This window comes from Schistocerca americana, chromosome 3 (genome assembly GCF_021461395.2).
Source record: "Schistocerca americana isolate TAMUIC-IGC-003095 chromosome 3, iqSchAmer2.1, whole genome shotgun sequence".
Classification (NCBI taxonomy): Eukaryota; Metazoa; Arthropoda; class Insecta; order Orthoptera; family Acrididae; genus Schistocerca; species Schistocerca americana.
This window is the reverse complement of record NC_060121.1, coordinates 946,399,737-946,421,081: the sequence shown is the minus strand read 5'-3', so window position 1 is coordinate 946,421,081 and position 21,345 is coordinate 946,399,737. Positions and strand designations below refer to the sequence as shown.

General features: G+C 47.7%; 1 protein-coding gene across 1 annotated transcript in view; it reads left to right on the top strand.

Annotated features, from left to right (window-relative positions):
• Positions 1 to 21,345, top strand: part of LOC124606567 (facilitated trehalose transporter Tret1-like) — a 166,670-nt gene that overhangs the window by 42,892 nt on the left and 102,433 nt on the right. Inside the window, exon 2 of the mRNA XM_047138551.1 lies at positions 18,422 to 18,602. Within this exon, the coding sequence (XP_046994507.1) occupies positions 18,422 to 18,602 (181 nt within the window). The remainder of the gene's footprint in view (positions 1 to 18,421; positions 18,603 to 21,345) is intronic.

Here is a 21,345-nt window from a genome sequence, read left to right as displayed (position 1 = left end):
CGAAGACTTATCTGGAGACGATCCAGACAGCGGTGGGATACCAGCCTGACTGTCGCCTGCCATACAGCCGGACAACCAGGAGTGATGATCAGGAGTCCCATTGCATTTCACAGCATGACCCCTTTGGTCGCCATCCGCGACGCTTACAGCAAAAAATGGCTCTGAGCACTATGGGACTTAACTGCTGAGGTCATCAGTACCCTAGAACTTAGAGCTACTTAAACCTAACTGACCTAAGGACATCACAGACATCCATGCCCGAGGCAGGATTCGAACCTGCGGCCGTAGCGGTCGCGCGGTTCCAGACTGTAGCGCCTAGAACCGCTCGGCCACTCCGGCTGGCCTGTGACACTTACAGCACAGCGCGTCATTCTGCGATCCGTTTTGCTGCCCTTTGTCGCAAGCCATCCTGGGCACGCTTTGCGCGCACGGTAAGACTCTGTACTGCTTGCCTTCGTGCTTGCCGAACCCTACCTTGGCCAGCAGAGTCGCCCAGGACTGAGAACGTTTGGTACTTCATGGGCAGGGCCCTCCAACGGGCTCTGAATTCTGACGCTCTGAGGCGCCAGTTGGACAGAATTTGGCACGATATCCCTCAGGAGGACAACCAACAATTCTATCAATCAATGCCAAACCTAATAACTGCTTTCATAAGGGCCAGAGAAGATGGACCTACACGTTATTTACTTCCTCAGTTTGTGAAACCCTTCCTCTTTAATAAACCATCCAATGTATCTAAACTTTTAATCATTTGTTTCTCTGTGCATGTACATCCAGATACCGATATCCGTCCCGTTTGGGAAATACTACGCGGTGCGTCGTTTTTTGTCTTAAAGTGTACCCGCTGACTACTTTACTGGTAAAAAAGCAAGGAATATTAGGGTTTACAATTCCACTGACAACGAAGTCATAAGAGAGGGAGCGCAAGTTGGGAGTTTTTTTTTAAGGATGGGGAAGGAAATCGGCCGTGTCCTGTCATCCTGGAATTAGCCTGGAGTGATTTAGGGAAATCACGGAAAATCTAAAGCTAGATAGTGGTCGGATGCGGGTTAGAACTGTAGGCCTCCCGAGTGTGAGTCCACTATGCTAACCACTGCGCCACCTCGCACCGTGTTTCCCCACTGTGTGTTGTGGTGATCGCTGCTTGTAACGCATACAAAGACTGAAGGACAGGTCTTGTACCTTTGTCGCTAAAGAAACAACTCTTGAAAGTTTTGCGATGCCCAGTTACGTGAGAGCTCAACTTGTTGAGCGAATTACCGGCCGTTACTTTCACTCCAGTCAGACGCGAATGGAGGTTGCAATCAGCAGCAGAGCAATAGCCTCGTTAACGAGTTCCCAGCAGGGCACAAATGGGGAAGTCTTATGAGGGGCTTTGCAGGCGATTCATCTGCACGACGGTACAACCGCAACACTCACGTAAAGGTTAATCTCACCCGAAATTGGCGTTCTCGAGTCTTCGACAGGAAGCTGGCTATTCGAAGGAGCATTAAATCGCTAATGTTCCATAAAACCTGCCAGTCTGCGCTAGGAGAGAACACACTTCTGCCGTAACGTGCTCCCGGCTTTCTCTCCGAGAACGGACAGGCGCGACGGAATCTCTGTCTTTTTGTTAGATTTCCATGTCCCCGGGTACAACAGTTCCATTACAGGCAGTTCTCTAGAACGATCAGGCAGCCCGGCATAGCAAATGGAATCGGCTGTGTCTGCTGAAATGGTCGACTCGCCATTTGCTTGACGAGACTGAGGGAAAAAATTCAAAAACGTTGGGCGAAGGGTTACGATATTCTCCGGCTTTTTCTGATATGTTTCTGTGAGGGGAAAAGGTAGGCAGAGAGGGAGTGGAGAGTTCGGGAAAGGTGTGGGTGTAGCAACAGAAAAAACTGGAGGCTGAAAGTGATCCGAAAATTGGTAACGTAGGACAAAAGGTCAGAAAAGAAGATATTGGATACAGTGGATATCGAGAAGTGTCGCTTTTTTTCACCGTTTGGGAAGGCACTTCCGTGATCACCTACATCAGTAATATATTCCTGGTTTAGGGGGTTGTTAAGGATATGAAGCCCAACAGTCATCAACCTGAATGTTGGTTTGTACATTAAGTGCCGTACTCGATGAGGTATGCTCTTGTCTTTCTCTGACTTGAGGAACGTTTCGCCCAGCAATTTAGAGGAAACTTACAGCTTTTTGACATGGAATATCAACCACATACACAACAATATAACCACAAGTAAAAATTAAATGCTCCTACAAGAATCATAACTTTACCTAAGCGTTATTTAACCCATTACATTTTTGGGCGGAAGCATATCGGTATGTACGTCCATCGACTCACTGTATGATTAGTATTCTTTTTGTCCATAATTAACTTATACGCCAATTTAATATTAGAAAATACCACAAGAATAGAATGCCAATTTTGGAACATATTTTTATCAGGTAGGTAAGGTGAACTGAGTTTTGTATAGCTTCTTTACTGACGAAAAAGTGGCTGAAGATACACTTCCCACAATCACACACATTTCTAACCTGTTTTCAGCTTACGATATCATCAGATGACAAATATTGTCGTCGGTATGGGCTATCAGAAAGTTGCTGTCACCTCTAATGAAACGCCTAATATACGAGGGCTATACGGAAAGTATAGAACGATAGGTCGCGAAATGGAAACCATAGTGAAAATCACAACTGTTTTATTTGCAAGTGTTAGCTACACCTTCCAGCTACTTCCTTCACAGTCGCCGCTCAGACAGACATCTATTGTAGTGCTGTACCAATTTTTCAATTCCCTCGTTACAGAAGACAGCCGCCAGAGGTTTTCGACAATTATCTACTGTGGACTACAGCTCGTTGTCTGTGCGAAAATATTGTCTTCATGGCCAGCGGCTCATTTGAGCAGAGATGAACATCAGGGGTAGCCAATTACGGTCTGTATTGTGGGTGATCAAACACTACCCATCGAAAACGCTGCAGAAGCATCTTCATTGCCCCTGCAGAGTGCGGACGAGAATTGTCGTATAGAACAAACCGCATGACAGTTATGTTATGTGGATTGCATAGCCTCAGGCGAAATCTTTCGACAGGCCCTCATACTTTGCGGGAGACGCTAATTTCTAGCCATCTTTACGTTCTCATTGTGATCTCAGAACTGAAAAGAGCGACATGATGCGATCGACGGGTGTACTAGACACAGTGCCCAACTCGTCTGTGCAAAGCTTCGTCAGTTTTTCATTGTATTTTTCATTTCGCGACCGATCGTTCCTTACTTTACGAATAACCCTCGTACTAAATGAGAATAATAGCAGTGTCCACGATATCACCACTGAGCTGGATAGTTGTGACTCTCGCAGACAGAAAGAGAAAGTCTAAAGTTGCTAAAGGTAATTGACCTGATTGTGTTGTGCAGTACCTACTAAGTTAACTGGGATAGATTTTAATTATAATGTGAAGGTCGTGGCATCGCCATGCTGTTTCGATTCAGATGGTATGTCAACTGCGCAGTATTTCCTGGTCGTGAGTTCGAGCGTGGGTATTAGGAGCAGAATAATGGGTGTTAACTAGTTTGGAGGGATATACCCCAAGCTGACGAGAGATGAGAAAATAACTGCACAGACGCAGAAACGTATGCACATGAAACCGTTATCGAGACAAAATACGGCGTGGAGACACGTGGCCAACAGCCTGCTCAAAGTTCCTCAATATCGAGGCTCTTGCTTGTCCATAAATTTATCTGTGAAGTCGTTATAAACTAATACGATAGCTATCTTGATGACTGAAAAAGCTTCATGCTGACGAGCAAGGTATTCATCTTCTTGTTGACATTTCGGAACGACAATTTTGATAGGAAGTCAATGTTGGAGACTTGCTGGATCTCTCTGTCAAACAACAATTTGTTATTGGAATTGGAGGAAATTTGATGAAGTGCAATGGTCCTGTGAAACCTGTCGTTGATATTCTCATCAGAATTTCGCAGAGAATTGATGAAAGTGAACGGTGTTAGAGGAGATCGAAAAGTCAAACTCACAGAAGGCAAGTTTGACATAAGCGTATCCTGGGGTGTATCCTTCATTCTACAAATTGCTGGCACAATGGAACACCATTTCTCTAGTTCTTAGAATTAATTTTTGCTCGGAAATTGAATGATAGGAATGGTAATTTCTCAGGAAAGGGAAACTGGTACCTTAATATTCTGTTTGGATAGCTGCGTAGCAAAGAGTAGCGGTTACTGTGACTAGGCGAAACTTATTCCCGTTGCGCGTTGCCGTGTTTTAAGTTTCGTCACGAAATACAAAAGGAAATTTTTGAAAACTCATTTCTTACCACAGATTAATTGGACAAAGGGCTTCAAGATTTGTTTTAATGAAACTGGTGTCAAAGAGGAGCTGAAGAGGTTGTTTCTAGGTTCAGATGGCCGATGTTTGTAACAGTGTTTAAATGAATGTTATTGTGAGGTACCACTTGAGCTGTTCATCACATCACCAAGACTCTATATTTCCGATCACTGGTGACCTACAGATAAGGAAAGCTCCCCCATAAGATAATGTAAATTTAAGAAAGAAAACCATGTCACGAAACGGAAACGTCGTATTGAAGGGAAACTTATAGGAGTGGCCCAATCAAACATAAAAATACAGGTACCCCACCACGTAAGGGTATATTCATGTAGAAGCTCATATATCTACAATAGAACAAGCGGCCATAACAATTTGGTTTATTACCATGAAGCACCAACATATGAATTTACCATTAAGATAAGTATGTGAACATTTCATACGTGGATTAGGCATTGTAATTGTGAAATCTAGCCTTGGCACAGGTGGGGAACACAGTAAAAGCGTAGTCATGAAACTAAATCGCGGATACGCCCACTGACTGCAAGAATGACTATAACTATTAGATGCCGTGTTTCTTGGCTTCCGCAAGGCGTTTGATACAGTTCCCCACAGTCGTTTAATGAACAAAGTAAGAGCATATGGACTATCAGACCAATTGTGTGATTGGATTGAAGAGTTCCTAGATAACAGAACGCGGCATGTCTTCCGAAGTAAGAGTGATTTCACGTGTGCCGCAGGAGAGTGTCGTAGGACCGTTGCTATTCAGGATATATATAAATGATCTTGTGGATAACATCGGAAGTTCACTGAGGCTTTTTGCGGCTGATCCTGTAGTACTTCGAGAGGTTGTAACAATCGAAAATTGTACTGAAATGCAGGAGGATCTGCAACAAATTGACGCATGGTGCAGGGAATGGCAATTGAATCTCAATATAGACAAGTGTAAAGTGCTGCGAATACATAGAAAGATAGATCCTTTATCATGTAGCTACAATATAGCAGGTCAGCAACTGGAAGCAGTTAATTCCATAAATTATCTGGGAGTAGCATTAGGAGTGATTTAAAATGGAATGACAATATAAAATTAATCGTCGGTAAAGCAGATGCCAGACAGATTCATTGGAAGAATCCTAAGGAAATGCTGTCCGAAAACAAAGGAAGTAGGTTACAGTACACTTGTTCGCCCACTGCTTGAATACTGCTCACCGGTGTGGGATCCGTACCAGATAGGATTGATAGAAGAGATAGAGAAGATCCAATGCAGAGCAGCGCGCTTCGTTACAGGATCATTTAGTAATCGCGAAAGCGTTACGGAGATGATAGATGAACTCCAGTGGAAGACTCTGCAGGAGAAACGCTGAGTAGCTCGGTACGGGCTTTTGTTGAAGTTTCGAGAACAGAGCTTCACCGAGGAGTCAAGCAGTATATTGCTTCCCCCTACGTATATCTCGCGAAGAGACCATGAGGATAAAATCAGAGAGATTAGAGCCCACACAGAGGCGTACCGACAATATTTCTTTCCACGAACAATACGAGACTGGAATAGAAGGGAGAACCGATAGAGGTACTCAAGGTACCCTGCGCCACACACCGTTAGGTGGCTTGCGGAGTATGGATGTAGATGCAGATGTAGATACATTAACAAAAATAACTCCAAAAAATAAGTCGAACATCAGTAGAATCGCCAAAGTGGTGATGGAATCGACTAGCTGACCGCGGACGTTAAATCTGTGCAATTAACCCCTGAAGAAAGTTAACTAGCATCTTGTACCCCCGACTCGGTGATTGCATCACCGGCTCACTCTTACTAGCCTCATACCACGTGAATGTGGAAACCAGCGGCAGTAAGGGCTGGAAATTATGACTCCAACTTTCCTCCTTTTTTTTCTTTTTTTGTTTTTTTGTTTGTGGTTTTAGGGCGCAAAACTTCTATGGTCATTAGCGCCCAGCCCGTGACGTAGAAAACAGGAAAAAAACGAAATTTAAAATCAGCAGCAATGGGAACAAAGTCATAAAATTTGAGAAACTAAAGGCAGAAGGAATGCTTAAAAATCCACTATAGAAAAGGGTTGGTTGTCCCCCAAGAAAAAGGCTTCAAATGACTGACGTCATTTCACTGTCGCTAATAAACTGTAGAACGCGGTCAGCTGAGCGCGTGTCATCTGCTAAAATCGACGATAGATCAGGCGATAGCTGTAGACGAGAGCGTAACGGATTAAAATAGGGGCATTCAATTAAAAGGTGTCTGACCGTCCACGGCTGAGAGCAGTGGGGACAGAGTGGGGGAGGATCACCGCTTAAAAGATGTCGATGACTAAAAAGACAGTGCCCTATCCGGAGTCTAGCTAAAATTACCTCCTCCCGACGACGCGATCGGGAGGAAGAGGTCCATGCGCAAGGAAGGGCTTTCACTTCCCGCAATTTATTATGGGGAAGTGTTGACCAATGCGCATGCCATAAATGAGCAACTTGGCGACATAAACCGCTCCGTAGATCGGTAAACGGAAGAGACTGAATAGCTGGCCGAGGAAGAGAGACTGCAGCCTTGGCCGCAAAATCGGCCGCCTCATTTCCACAGATACCAGCGTGTCCTGGGAGCCAGAGGAACGCCACTGAGACGCCCCCCAGGTGGAGCAAGCGCAGACAGTCCTGAATCCGGTGGACCAGAGGGTGCACAGGGTAAAGAGCTTGGAGACTTAGGAGAGAGCTGAGAGAATCTGAGCAGATTACGTACTGTATCCGCTGATGGCGGCGGATGTAGTGGACAGCCTGGAGAATAGCGTAAAGCTCCGCAGTATAAACCGAACACTGGTCGGGAAGCCGAAAGTGATTTGGGGTGTCGCCAACAATATAGGCACTCCCTACACCTGACGATGTTTTCGAGCCATCGGTGTAAATAAATGTGGCTTCCGTCATTTGTGCACATAGAGCAGCAAGTGCCCGACGGTAAACAAGTGTAGGGGTACCATCCTTGGGAAATTGACATAGGTCTCTGAGCAAGTCGATCCGGGGACGGAGCCAAGGCGGTGCTGTACCCCAAGTTGTCAAGAAGGTTTTAGGAAAGCGGAAGGAAAGAGAATGGAGCAGTTGACGGAAGCGGACTCCCGGGGGTAGTAGGGAGGAGGAGCGGCCTGCATACCCGACATCAAGGGAGGCGTCGAAAAAAAAGGTCATGGGCTGGATTAGCAGGCATGGAAGACAAATGGCTAGCATAACGACTCAGAAGGACTGCCCGCCGATTGGATAGCGGAGGTTCAGCAGTCTCAGCATAAAGGCTTTCCACAGGGCTGGTGTAAAAAGCTCCAGACACTAAACGTAATCCACGGTGGTGGATAGAGTCGAGACGCCGAAGAATAGACGGCCGAGCAGAGGAGTAGACTATGCTTCCATAATCCAATTTCGAGCGCACTAAGGCGCGATAGAGGCGGAGAAGGACCACTCGGTCCGCTCCCCAAGAGGTGCCATTCAGGACACGGAGGGTGTTAAGGGAACGCAGACAGCGAGCCGAAAGATAGGAAACGTGGGAGGACCAGCACAGTTTTCTGTCAAACATAAGACCCAGGAATTTAGCGACGTCGGAAAACGGAAGGTTGACAGGACCTAGATGTAAGGAGGGCGGAAGAAACTCCTTACGTCGCCAAAAATTAACACAAACGGTCTTACTGGGTGAGAAACGGAAGCCGGTTTCGATGCTCCACGAGTGGAGGCGATCGAGACATCCTTGAAGACGTCTTTCAAGAAGGCTGATCCGTTGAGAGCTGTAGTAGATCGCAAAATCGTCCACATAGAGGGAGCCCGAGACATCAGGAAGGAGACAATCCATAATTGGATTAATGGCAATGGCAAACAGTACAACACTCAGCACGGAGCCCTGGGGTACCCCGTTTTCTTGGGAGAAAGTACGGGATAGAGTAGTGTTCACCCGCATCCTAAATGTGCGCTCTGCCATAAATTCGCGAAGAAAAAGGGGCAGCCGGCCTCGAAAGCCCCAAGAGAACAGTGTGCGGAGGATGCCTGTCCTCCAACAGGTATCGTATGCTCTCTCCAGATCAAAAAATATTGCTACCGTTTGGCGTTTCCGGAGGAAATTGTTCATGATATAAGTGGAGAGAGCAACAAGATGGTCAACGGCAGAACGATGTTGTCGGAATCCGCATTGGGCTGGTGTTAAAAGACTGCGGGATTCCAGCCACCAAGCTAAACGGTAATTCACCATACGCTCCAAAACCTTACAGACACTACTCGTGAGAGAAATGGGGCGATAGCTAGAGGGGAGATGTTTGTCCTTTCCAGGTTTCGGAACGGGAACGACAATAGCTTCCCGCCATCGCCTGGGAAAGGTACTGTCGGTCCAAATTCGATTATAAAGGCGAAGGAGGTAGCGCAGGCTATGGGTTGATAAATGTAGCAACATTTGGACATGGATACCATCCGGTCCTGGGGCGGAGGAGCGAGAAGAAGAGAGTGCATGTTGGAGTTCGCGCATGGAGAAAACAGTATTGTAGCTTTCGCGATTTTGAGAGGAGAAAGCAAGATGTCGCACCTCCGCGGCACGTTTCTTCGGGAGAAACGCTGGCGGGTAATTTGAAGAGCTCGAAATCTCAGCAAAGTGCTGACCCAATGAGTTAGAAATTGCGACGGGGTCCACTAAGGTATCATGCGCGACAGTGAGCCCAGAGACCGGGGAGAAACTAGGCGCGCCTGAGAACCGCCGAAGCCGACTCCAAACTTCCGAGGAGGGAGTGAAGGTGTTAAATGAGCTAATAAAGAATTGCCAGCTTGCCTTCTTGCTATCGCGGATGACGCGACGGCATCGCGCACGAAGCTGCTTATATCGGATACAGTTGGCCAAAGTTGGATGGTGACGGAAAATGCGAAGAGCACGTCGCCGCTCACGTATTGCGTCACGGCATGCCTCGTTCCACCAAGGAACTGGGGGGCGCCGGGGCAATTCGGAGGTGCGTGGTATTGAACGTTCCGCAGCTGTGAGAATAACGTCGGTAAAATGTGTGACCTCATCGTCGACGCTGGGAAAGCGACGGTCATCGAATGTCGCTAGAGACGAAAAAAGTGTCCAGTCGGCTTGGGCAAACTTCCAGCGTCGCGAGCGCATATATGGCAGTTGAGGCTGCAGTCGAAGGACACATGGAAAGTGGTCACTCGAGTGTGTATCATCAAGGGCGAACCATTCGAAGCGCCGGGCTAGCGGAACAGTACCGACCGCAAGGTCCAAATGAGATAAATTTGCCGAGGAGGCAGACAAAAATGTGGGGACCCCAGTGTTGAGGCAGACTAGATCCGCTTGGTGGAAGACGTCTAGCAATAGTGAGCCACGTGGACAAGGATGTGGAGATCCCCAAAGCGGGTGGTGGGCATTGAAGTCCCCAACCAGCAAATAGGGGAGTGGAAGCTGATCAAGAAGATGAAGGAGATCAGCTCGTGCCAGTGGTGTAGACGATGGAATGTATACCGTACATAGAGAGAACGTGTATCCAGAAAGGGAAAGACGGACGGCGACAGCTTGGAAGGAACTGTTTAAGGGGATTGGGTGATAATGGAGAGTATCATGGAGCAGAATCATGAGTCCTCCATGGGCTGGAGTGCCTTCAACAGAGGGGAGGTCATATCGGACGGACTGAAAATGAGGAAGAACAAAGCGGTCATGGGGACGCAGCTTTGTTTCCTGAAGACAGAAGATGACCGGCGAGTAGGATCGTAAGAGGATCGACAATTCATCCCGATTGGCGCGAATGCCGCGGATATTCCAGTGGATAATGGACATAGGGTGAACAGAAAATGGAGAAACGTGACCAAGGGTGCTGTCAACTCAACGACTGCTCAGAGCTTGAGACCGACAGCATGGAATGGCATTCAGTCGAAGGCAGAAGATCCTGATCCATAGGTTGGTCAGGAGCAGCTCCTGCCACCAACGATCGGCCAGTTGACCGGCCACCAACAGTGCGCCTCGGCGACACGGAAGATGGCCGAGGGCGATTTCCGCCAGGTGGTGCTGTAGTTGGGAGACGCCTTGGCGGAGAAGGAGAGGAACTGTGTTTCTTCGTAGCCTTCTTGGAGGTATGATGTTTAGATGAAGGAGGAACCGATGGTTGTGAAGTTGCAGTACGTAAAAACTCTTCACGAGAATGCTCTTTTTTCGAAGACTTGGCGTCTGACTTTTGGGCTCGAGATTTAGCAGAACCCGACGAAGGGTGAGCCATAGAGTGGGCAGGCGAAAGTGGTGAGGTTGAACGGGCGATCATTGCGCTGGCCGATCTGACGACCGTGGTACTAAATGTGAGGTCGCAAGTCTGCGTGGCCGCCTCCTTTGTTGGCCGAGGAGAAGCAAGGACAGTGCTGTATTTTCCTTTCTGAGACACGGTGGGCTGTCGACTGGCGAGTAACTTTCGAGCAGCAAAGGTCGACACCTTGTCCTTCACTCTTATTTCCTGGATGAGCTTTTCATCCTTAAAAACGGGGCAATCTCGAGAGGAAGCAGCGTGGTCACCCATACAGTTGATGCAGTGAGGGGATGGAGGTGGACAAGCACCCTCATGGGCATCCTTGCCGCACGTAACACATTTGGCCGGATTGGAACAGGACTGGCTGGTGTGATTGAACCGCTGACATCGATAGCAATGCGTAGGGTTTGGGACATAAGGGCGAACGGAAATTATCTCATAGCCTGCTTTGATTTTTGATGGGAGTTGAACTTTGTCAAATGTCAAGAAGACAGTGCGGGTTGGAATGATGTTCGAGTCAACCTTTTTCATAACCCGATGAACAGCGGTGACGCCCTGGTCAGACAGGTAGTGCTGAATTTCTTCGTCAGACAATCCATCGAGGGAGCGTGTATAAACGACTCCACGCGAGGAATTTAAGGTACGATGCGGTTCCACCCGGACAGGGAAGGTGTGGAGCAGAGAAGTACGCAGCAATTTTTGTGCCTGGAGGGCACTGTGTGTTTTTAACAACAGGGTACCATTCCATAATCTGGAACAAGACTTTACAGGACCCGCAATTGCGTCGACACCTTTCTGAATAATGAAAGGGTTGACCGTGGAAAAGTCGTGACCTTCGTCAGACCGAGAAACAACAAGGAACTGTGGCAACGATGGAAGAACCGTCTGTGGCTGAGACTCAGTGAACTTACGTTTGTGAGCAGACATAGTGGAAGGTAAGGAAACCATTGGGGAAGAATCCCCCATGATTACCGGCGTCTCTGATGGCGCGCTCCTCCCTTGTGGGGGCCCTCACCGAGGGCACTCCCGCCTTAGGTGATTGTTCACACCTCAGGTCACACCTCCCGACAAACGGACGGAGGGACCAATCGGCACTTTCGGAAGGTATCAGCTCGGGTAATCACCCCTCCCTGGGCCTGGCCGTTACCAGGGGGTACGTACGTGTCCTACCTGTCTACCCGGGGCGGGGAATTACGCGTTACCCCGTCACCGGCTACGCATGGAAGTGCGTGGGTCGGCCTTCAGACACGCACAGGGAGGAAGAAAGAGAAAGGGAAAGGAAAGAAGAGGGGGTCTCAAACGCCGCAGCGGAGAAAAGGGTAAAGAGAAGAGGTAAGGAAAAGAGAAGGACAAAGGAAGGAAGAAGACATACAAGCAAGGAAGAAGAAGAATGCGGTACATTTACAAGCGTCCGTCTCCGGACGTAGGCGCAAACCATACTCCCAGAGGGGGAGAAAGTGAAGGAAAGAGCCAGAGGTGAGGGGGGGGGGGTGAAGACAGGGGATGGGGAAGGATGCGGAAAGGGAAGGTATGCAGCCCGGAAAGGAAGGAAGGCCACATTAGCTCGGGGCCCCGTGCTCGCTACGCACGTATCCACAAAAGAGTTGTGGATCACCTGGGGGGCAGCTTTCCTCCTGTACCCCATTATTAAAATGGAGACATCCTTTTACAGGGCGATTCAAAATACCTAGTACAGATTTCAAGGGGCTGTAGAGCGGACCTCGTAGATGAAATATTGATAAGGAACTCATGTCCGGAAATATACTGCTTTGATGTAAAATCAGGTTGAGGTCGGATCGCATTCAAATCATCCACTTCACTTTACGCACACAATGGAGACAATGAGCTGTGACCCGTGTGGTGTAGGAGCACATGGCACGGGCAGTATTCTGAATACTTGTCCTCGAGTTCTCTTCCGTGTGACGGAAGGACATCCTCTTCGAAGTCGAGATTGCAGCGCATCCGTGGAGATCACAGCCAGACCTCCTAGTATCGAACGTACCAATTTCTTGCAGCCATTGTTCTAGTCAGACAAAAATGTTACGTGATCTCAGGGGTTGACGACGGCGTCCTCTTCACAGCTTATGCACATACTTCGAAGTGGGATATTTGAAAGTGACCCGACCTTCAAACTTATTTCATATCCATACAGTAGATTCCCAGACATTGGTTGCTTATGACATCAGGTCTCGTCCCATCAATCGACTAGCGGTAAGTCTTCACTCTTTCATCTCCCAGCTGCAAGTGCCGTTCGACGTAACTTTCTGAGAAGCAGCTGTTTTTGCCACTGTAGGAATCTCACCACCCAATTGCAACAGCCCTACGAGTCTCGACTAGTAATAACTTAATACATAAGTTAAACTCCAACTGTCACGGATTTTGTCGTGATTAACCAATGGCGGCCTGGCGTGGGGAGGAAGTCACAAAATCTCTCCCACGCCGTAATAGGTTTCTGGTACAAATGGTTCAAATGACTCTGAGCACTATGGGACTTAACTTCTGAGGTCATCAGTCCTCTAGAACTTAGAACTACTTAAAGCTAACTAACCTAAGGACATCACACACATCCATGCCCGAGGCAGGATTCGAACCTGCGACCGTAGTGGTCGCGCGGTTCCAGACGGTAGCGCCTAGAACCGCTCGGCCACTCCGGCCGGCAATAGGTTTCTAACCCTGGCCTATCGAATGGGGCACAAGTAGGCACACGTGGGTAAGTGCTCATTCTACAGGAATAATCATTGCAAGACAACCAGACAGACCGTTGCAAGGACTTCAAAAAACATTATTTCGTGCCGAGACTGCAGTGTAACAGTGGATGCTTCTCCCATTTTAGTGTTTGTACCTGATTACACACGTTATCTTTCTAAAAGACTTTCTTTAAGTGTCATACAATGGAGTTTTACAGGAGACAGACCAGCCCTTGGGCCTCCCGGTGTGCGGAGATGGACCAAAGTGATTTCTGTGTTGTCTATCTGCGCTGAAGGACAGCTCTCAGCTCTAAACACGCATACAGAGCCATCTGAGTCTTTTAAGTAACCTATGTCGTCTGAGCTAGCTAGGAAGCTTTCAAGGCTGCAGAAAATAACAGGTACCTCACCGTAGTAAAAGGAAGAGAAGACAAGAAGTAATAAGCTGGGCAGTCACTGCTAGTACTGAATACTGTCTGCTGTTATGATGCAACGTTAAAGGATCGGCTATATTGACTGTGGGGATGTGTATATAGCATTATGAAACATACTGCATACCGTTTCAGAATAAGTTGTCACATAGTATAATCAAATGTTGATTTCAACATTCCTCTCTTGCTGTTCAGATCAACTGCAATGCGTATATTATGTGTTCACATTTTAGCCAATTTTGAAATAAGTGTGTAGAAAGGAGGGAAGAATTGTGGAGTTAAGAGTATCCTTTACCTCCCCCTTCCAATGATGGAATCCTAACCTAAGCAATGTTAGGAATGTTTTATTCTTCATTGAGGGAAAAACATCCATTTAAAACTCGCCTGCAGCCGTAATGAATGGTTAAATACACTCCTGGAAATGGAAAAAAGAACACATTGACACCGGTGTGTCAGACCCACCATACTTGCTCCGGACACTGCGAGAGGGCTGTACAAGCAATGATCACACGCACGGCACAGCGGACACACCAGGAACCGCGGTGTTGGCCGTCGAATGGCGCTAGCTGCGCAGCATTTGTGCACCGCCGCCGTCAGTGTCAGCCAGTTTGCCGTGGCATACGGAGCTCCATCGCAGTCTTTAACACTGGTAGCATGCCGCGACAGCGTGGACGTGAACCGTATGTGCAGTTGACGGACTTTGAGCGAGGGCGTATAGTGGGCATGCGGGAGGCCAGGTGGACGTACCGCCGAATTGCTCAATACGTGGGGCGTGAGGTCTCCACAGTACATCGATGTTGTCGCCAGTGGTCGGCGGAAGGTGCACGTGCCCGTCGACCTGGGACCGGACCGCAGCGACGCACGGATGCACGCCAACACCGTAGGATCGTACGCAGTGCCGTAGGGGACCGCACCGCCACTTCCCAGCAAATTAGGGACACTGTTGCTCCTGGGGTATCGGCGAGAACCATTCGCAACCGTCTCCATGAAGCTGGGCTACGGTCCCGCACACCGTTAGGCCGTCTTCCGCTCACGCCCCAACATCGTGCAGCCCGCCTCCAGTGGTGTCGCGACAGGCGTGAATGGAGGGACGAATGGAGACGTGTCGTCTTCAGCGATGAGAGTCGCTTCTGCCTTGGTGGCAATGATGGTCGTATGCGTGTTTGGCGCCGTGCAGGTGAGCGCCACAATCAGGACTGCATACGACCGAGGCACACAGGGCCAACACCCGGCATCATGGTGTGGGGAGCGATCTCCTACACTGGCCGTACACCACTGGTGATCGTCGAGGGGACACTGAATAGTGCACGGTACATCCAAACCGTCATCGAACCCATCGTTCTACCATTCCTAGACCGGCAAGGGAACTTGCTGTTCCAACAGGACAATGCACGTCCGCATGTATCCCGTGCCATCCAACGTGCTCTAGAAGGTGTAAGTCAACTACCCTGGCCAGCAAGATCTCCGGATCTGTCCCCCATTGAGCATGTTTGGGACTGGATGAAGCGTCGTCTCACGCGGTCTGCACGTCCAGCACGAACGCTGGTCCAACTGAGGCGCCAGGTGGAAATGGCATGGCAAGCCGTTCCACAGGACTACATCCAGCATCTCTACGAATGTCTCCATGGGAGAATAGCAGCCTGCATTGCTGCGAAAGGTGGATATACACTGTACTAGTGCCGACATTGTGCATGCTCTGTTGCCTGTGTCTATGTGCCTGTGGTTCTGTCAGTGTGATCATGTGATGTATCTGACCCCAGGAATGTGTCAATAAAGTTTCCCCTTCCTGGGACAATGAATTCACGGTGTTCTTATTTCAATTTCCAGGAGTGTATTTGAGTAATCTAAAATGACCTTTCCTTCAGAATATTTAAACATTACACTACAAAATCTCAGACAACATTCAGCAACACAGGCTACAGGTTCTTCTGTACTACTGCATTGTGTCATCTCAAAGTTGGTAAACCCAAAGAATATCCATTGTCTGCCTGAAGACTTCCACTAGTTACGACATAATGAGCACAGAGGTAAAGAAAACATGAACAAATAAAGCTTCTACCTTCTACCTAGACTTCCTAATCCTCTAGACTTAAGAATTCGAGTGCTCTGGCAACCTATACTATGAAAGAGTAATTTAGTACTGTATTAGTTGTTAATGAATTCAAGGTACGTTTCATTTCGTTGTGATGTGTGCGAACAGTTTATGCTGTAATAAGTGCCGAAGCAGTCCATGGTTCATTCTGGCCATTACTTATCACTACTCCTGGAAAAGGAACCACACCATCGACATGAAGTAATAACTATAAGCCCCATTTCTCACATTAGTGATCACTTAAACTAGACAGAGCTAACCCCCGTGCACACAGCTCCTAGCCTTGCCATACCTTATATGAGGGGTGAAGTTTCCCTTTACTTGTCCCGTCCCCTAAAATCATCAGAGAAACATTAAATGCTGGTGGCAGACAACTTTTAAAGATACCTCGAAAACAAACAAAAGTGCAAAAGCGTATTTCGTAGGCCGATTAGAGGTTGTGTGCCAGATACGACCGCTTTAGGCAAGGGTACAAAAAGGTTCGATGTTCGAGCCTATTCCATGTACTGTTAATAGAAATGACACACCTAAACAGGTCGACTGTGAACGAGCGGTATATTCTGACGATGCTAGACACATAAGAGCTCTCGCAACGTTCTTTTGACCCTCCGAATGCTATTACAACATTTGGATAAAATAACGCACTACTGCAACATTGGAAGATTAATTCTAAAATGTCAAACTATATAGTTGACAACTATCCACAACTACCGTACCCCAAATTGCTTATCAGTGGCAGTGATTTGCCCTCGTATGATTCCTGTGATGTATTTTTGCCTTGAAACTGAATAACACTCTACTTGGAATAACTACACACAAAGGTTGCGCAGTCTTATTCTACCAACCCCTATAGTGAGAGCGCAGCAGCTTACCAGACTTCGCAAGGTACTGCTGTGGCGTCATCTCATACTTTCAATCGTTTTGTATTGTCCTGAGTTGTGTTTAATCGGAAGCTGGTAGGTGTGTCCCCAATAAAGATATTGCATCAAAATTATGCCAGCCACCTATCTACTCCCTCATATAGCAAATATCCATAATATCTCACGAAAAATCACAAAAATTGGACCTCTACATCAGAGAAATTCACATACGAAGAAATTGGAGACATTGGCTGCGAGTGGGCCTCGATTAAAATCAATGGAGAAAATTGAAAATTTGTGGTAGACTGGGATTCGAACCCATGTGTGTTGCTTACTAGGAAGACGCTCTGACCACCAAGTCAACAAAACAGAGTGTCCATTGCACCTGCGCGGACTACCCTAGCACGCCTCCCATCAGACCCAAATTCCACGCACTATTAATGTTGTGACCCTTGCCAATCATTCTCATTACTCTCCGCATTCTGCCGATTACCGTAAGATTTCGAACCTGGTGTGCATCCGTACTGAACAGATCACTGGACGTACTCGCTTTAATTATACACTACCGGCCATTAAAATTGCTATATCACAAAGATGACGTGCTACAGACGCGAAATTTAACCGACAGGAAGAAGATGCTGTGATATGCAAATGATTGGCTTTTCAGAGCATTCACACAAGGTTGGCGCCGGTTGCGACAACTACAACGTGCTGACATGAGGAAAGTTTCCAACCGATTTCTCATACACGAACAGCAGTTGACCGGCGTCGCCTGATTAAACGATGTTTTGATGCCTCGTGTAAGGAGGAGAAATGCATACCATCACGTTTCCGACTTTGATAAAGGTCGGATTGTAGCCTATCGCGATTGCGGTTTATCGTATTGCGACATTGCTGCTCGCTTTGGTCGAGATCCAATGACTGTTAACAGAATATGGAATCGGTGGGTTCAGGAGGGTAATACGGAACGCTGTGGGTCTACCCTTCATTCGATTCCCGCGAAACCCTACATTTCAGCAGTATAATGCACGACTGCATGTTGCAGGTCCTGTACGGGCCTATCTCGATACAGAAAATGTTCGACTGCTGCCATGGCCAGCACATTCTCCAGATCTCTCACCAACTGAAAACGTGGCCGAGCAACTGGCTCGTCACAATACGCCAGTCACTACTCTTGATGAACTGTGGTATGGTGTTGAAGCTGCATGCGCAGCTGTACCTGTGCACGCCATCCAATCTCTGTTTGAATCAATGGCCAGGCGTATCAAGGCCTTTATTACGGCTAGAGGTGGTTGTTCTGGGTACTAATTTCTCAGGATCTATGCACCCAAATTGCGTGAAAATGTAATCACATGTCAGTTCTAGTATAATATATTTGTCCAATGAATACCCGTTTATCATATGCATTTCTTCTTGGTGTAGCAACTTTAATGGCCAGTAGTGTATATGTGGTGTCTCTTCTTTTGGGTATGTCCAAAAGAACAGACTCCATATATAGATCAAAATTTCAGTAAATAGTCCTATGATGCTTTCATAAAAAGAGTAAAAATGGCCCTCATACTACACTTGACGGAGTAACATACACCTACATACATCATAAACAGTCACCCATCACCCATGCGTCTGCCTTCCGACTCTAGGCACGCAGGGTAATTTTTGGGAGGACGGACACGGTCCAGTGGTGCTTGGGTGCTGTACAACATAGCCATTGAGAGAGGCCACGAGGTGTGCTGTAGCGGAAGACGGGACGAGGACCTGAGGAGCGCGCGCTGGTGTTGCAGCGAACCTGGCGTACCTGTGCTGCGGCACGTCGCTGGGCTGGTCGTCGCCGGCGCTGCCGCAGCTGCTGGAGGCGGGCTGGCTGTCGCTGGAGGCCGCCTCGTGGGTGGCGTCGCTGCTGCCGCTGCTCGCCGCGCTGGGACCCGTCATAGGCGGGGCCCTCTGTGCCACGCTGGGCGCCAGGTGAGTCCCGCCCCGCGAGCTCCCGCTCCACTTCCACAGCCGCGTCCAACTGGTTCAAAAAAATGGCTCTGAGCACTATGGGACTCAACATCTGAGGTCATCAGTCCCCTGGTCCAACTGGCCCAGTGTGGAGTCGCCATGAAGACGACCGTAAGTGGCAATTACCACATAACATTTGATGAATTCTACGCTCTGGCACTGTCTTCGCTGGTCATTGGGGCTCAATCCGAGACGAGACTCATCACTGAAGACAGCCCTACTCCATTCAGTGAGATTCAAGTCCGAAGACACGTCTGGAAACGGCCTGAACAGTGGTGGGATACCAACTTGACTGTCGCCCGTCATATGGCCCGACAACCAGCAGTGACGGTCTCGGGCACCATTTATTTTCATAGCAGGATGCTTTTGGCTATCATCCGTGCCACCCTTACGGCGCAGCAGTATGACGACGACATTCTACGGCCCGTTCTGCTGCCCTTCACGGCGAGCCATTCTCGGCTTACATTTCAGCACGATAATGCCCTACTGCACACGGCAAAAGTTTCTAATGAAACTTCCTGGCAGATTAAACCTGTGTGCCGGACCGAGACTCGAACTCGGGACCTTTGCCTTTCGCGGACAAGTACTCTACCGACTGAGCTACCAAAGCACGACTCACGCCCAGTCCTCACTGCTTTACTTCTGCCAGTACCTCGTCTCCTACCTTCCAAGTGAAAATCTCAGTCGGTAGAGCACTTACCCGCGAATGGCAAAGGTCCCGAGTTCGAATCTCGGTCCAGCACACAGTTTTAATCTGCCAGGAAGTTTCATATCAGCGCACACTCCGCTGCAGAGTGGAAATCTCATTATAAAAGTTTCTAATGCTTGTCTTCCTGCTTGCCAAATCCTACCTTGGCCAGCAATGTCGCCAGATCTCTTCCCAGTTGAGAACGTTTGGAATATTTTGGGCAGGGCCTTCCAAGCAGCTCGGGATATTGACGATATAACGCACCAATTGGACAGAATTTGGCATGACATCCCTCAGGAGAACATCCAATAATTCTATGAATCAGTACCAAGCCGAACAACTAACTGCATAAAGGACAGAGGTGGACCAACACATAATTGAGTTGCTTAATCTGCTTAATTTGTGAAGCTCTTTCTCTTGAATAAATCATTCAATTTTTCTGATTTCTACATCTACGTGATTACTCATGTATTCACAATGAAGCGCCTGGCAGAGGGTTCAATAAACCATCTTCAAGCTGTCTCTCTACCGCTCTACTCTCGAACGGCGCGAGGGAAAAACGAGCAGTTCAATTTTTCTATGCGAGTCTGATTTCTCTTATTTTATCGTGATGATCACTTTTCCCTATGTAGGTGGGTGCCAACAGAATGTTTTCGCAATCGGAGGAGAACACTGGTGATTCAAATTTCATGAGAAGACCCCGTCGCAACGAAAAGCATCTCTCTTTTAATGATCGCCACTCCACGTATCATATCTGTGGCACTATCTCCACTATTTCACGATAATACAAAACGAGCTGCCCTTCTTTGTACTTTTTCGATGTCATGCACCAGTCCCGCCTGATGCGGATCCCACACCGCGCAGCAATATTCCAGAACAGCTCGGACAAGCATGGTATAAGCAGTCTCTTTAGTAGACCTGTTGCACCTTCTAAGGTTCTGCCAATGAATCGGAGTCTTTGTTTCGCTCTATCTATGACATCATTCCAATTTGAGTTGTTTGTAATTGTAATCCCTAAGCATTTTTTTCAATTTACGGCATTCAGATTTGTGTGACTTAACGCGTAATCCTAATTTTGCGGATTTCTTTTAGTACTCATGCGAATAAGTTCACACTTTTCTTTATTCAGGGTCAATTGCCACTTTTCGCACCATACAGATATCTTATTTAAATCATTTTGCAATTCGTTTTGGTCATCTGATGACTTTACAAGACGGTAAATGACAGCATTATCTGCAAACAATCTAAGATGGCTACCCAGATTGTCTTTTATGTCGTTAATATAGATCAGGAACAATAGACGGCCTTTAACACTTCCTTGGGGAACATCGGATATTACTTCTGTTTTACTCGACGACTTTCCGTCTGTTACAACAAACTGTTACCTCTCTGACAGGAAATCACGAATCCAGACGCACAACTGAAATTGCAAGAGAACCTCCCCACGTCACCCACGGACGAAGTTATCAAGAAAAGTTTACCACAAATTTATGGGCTGGCTTGATGCACAATTACTTGATTGCTTTCTCCTCAACTCACAGGTGATAGCCATCCGACGTTCGTTCCAGAAGTGCTGCCGAAGTTACCTCAGGAGGTGACACTTGCAGTCCATCGATGTATGTGGCTTCATCATGATGGGGCACCAACACACTTCAATCTAGCTGCCACAACCCAGATAGGACAGATGTTTGGAGATCGCTGTATTGGTCGAGGTGGCCCTGTAACTTTGCCGTCTCTGTCACCTGACCTTAATTCTGGAATTTTTTCTTGTGGAGTCATCTGGCGAATGTGGTGTATGAAACTCCAGTGGAATCAGTGAAAGGCTTAGTTCTAAAAATATATGCAGAGTGTGAAGACGTTCGCAACGCACCCGGTACCTTTCGGCGACTGCATCAGTCGATGGTAAGCGAAAGACAGGCACGCTGGAGGCAGACATTTTGAACACCTTCTCTAATTTTATTTAACTTCTTGTAACAACAAAGTAAATAGTAATGTGCACCCCTTGGAACTTGTTTT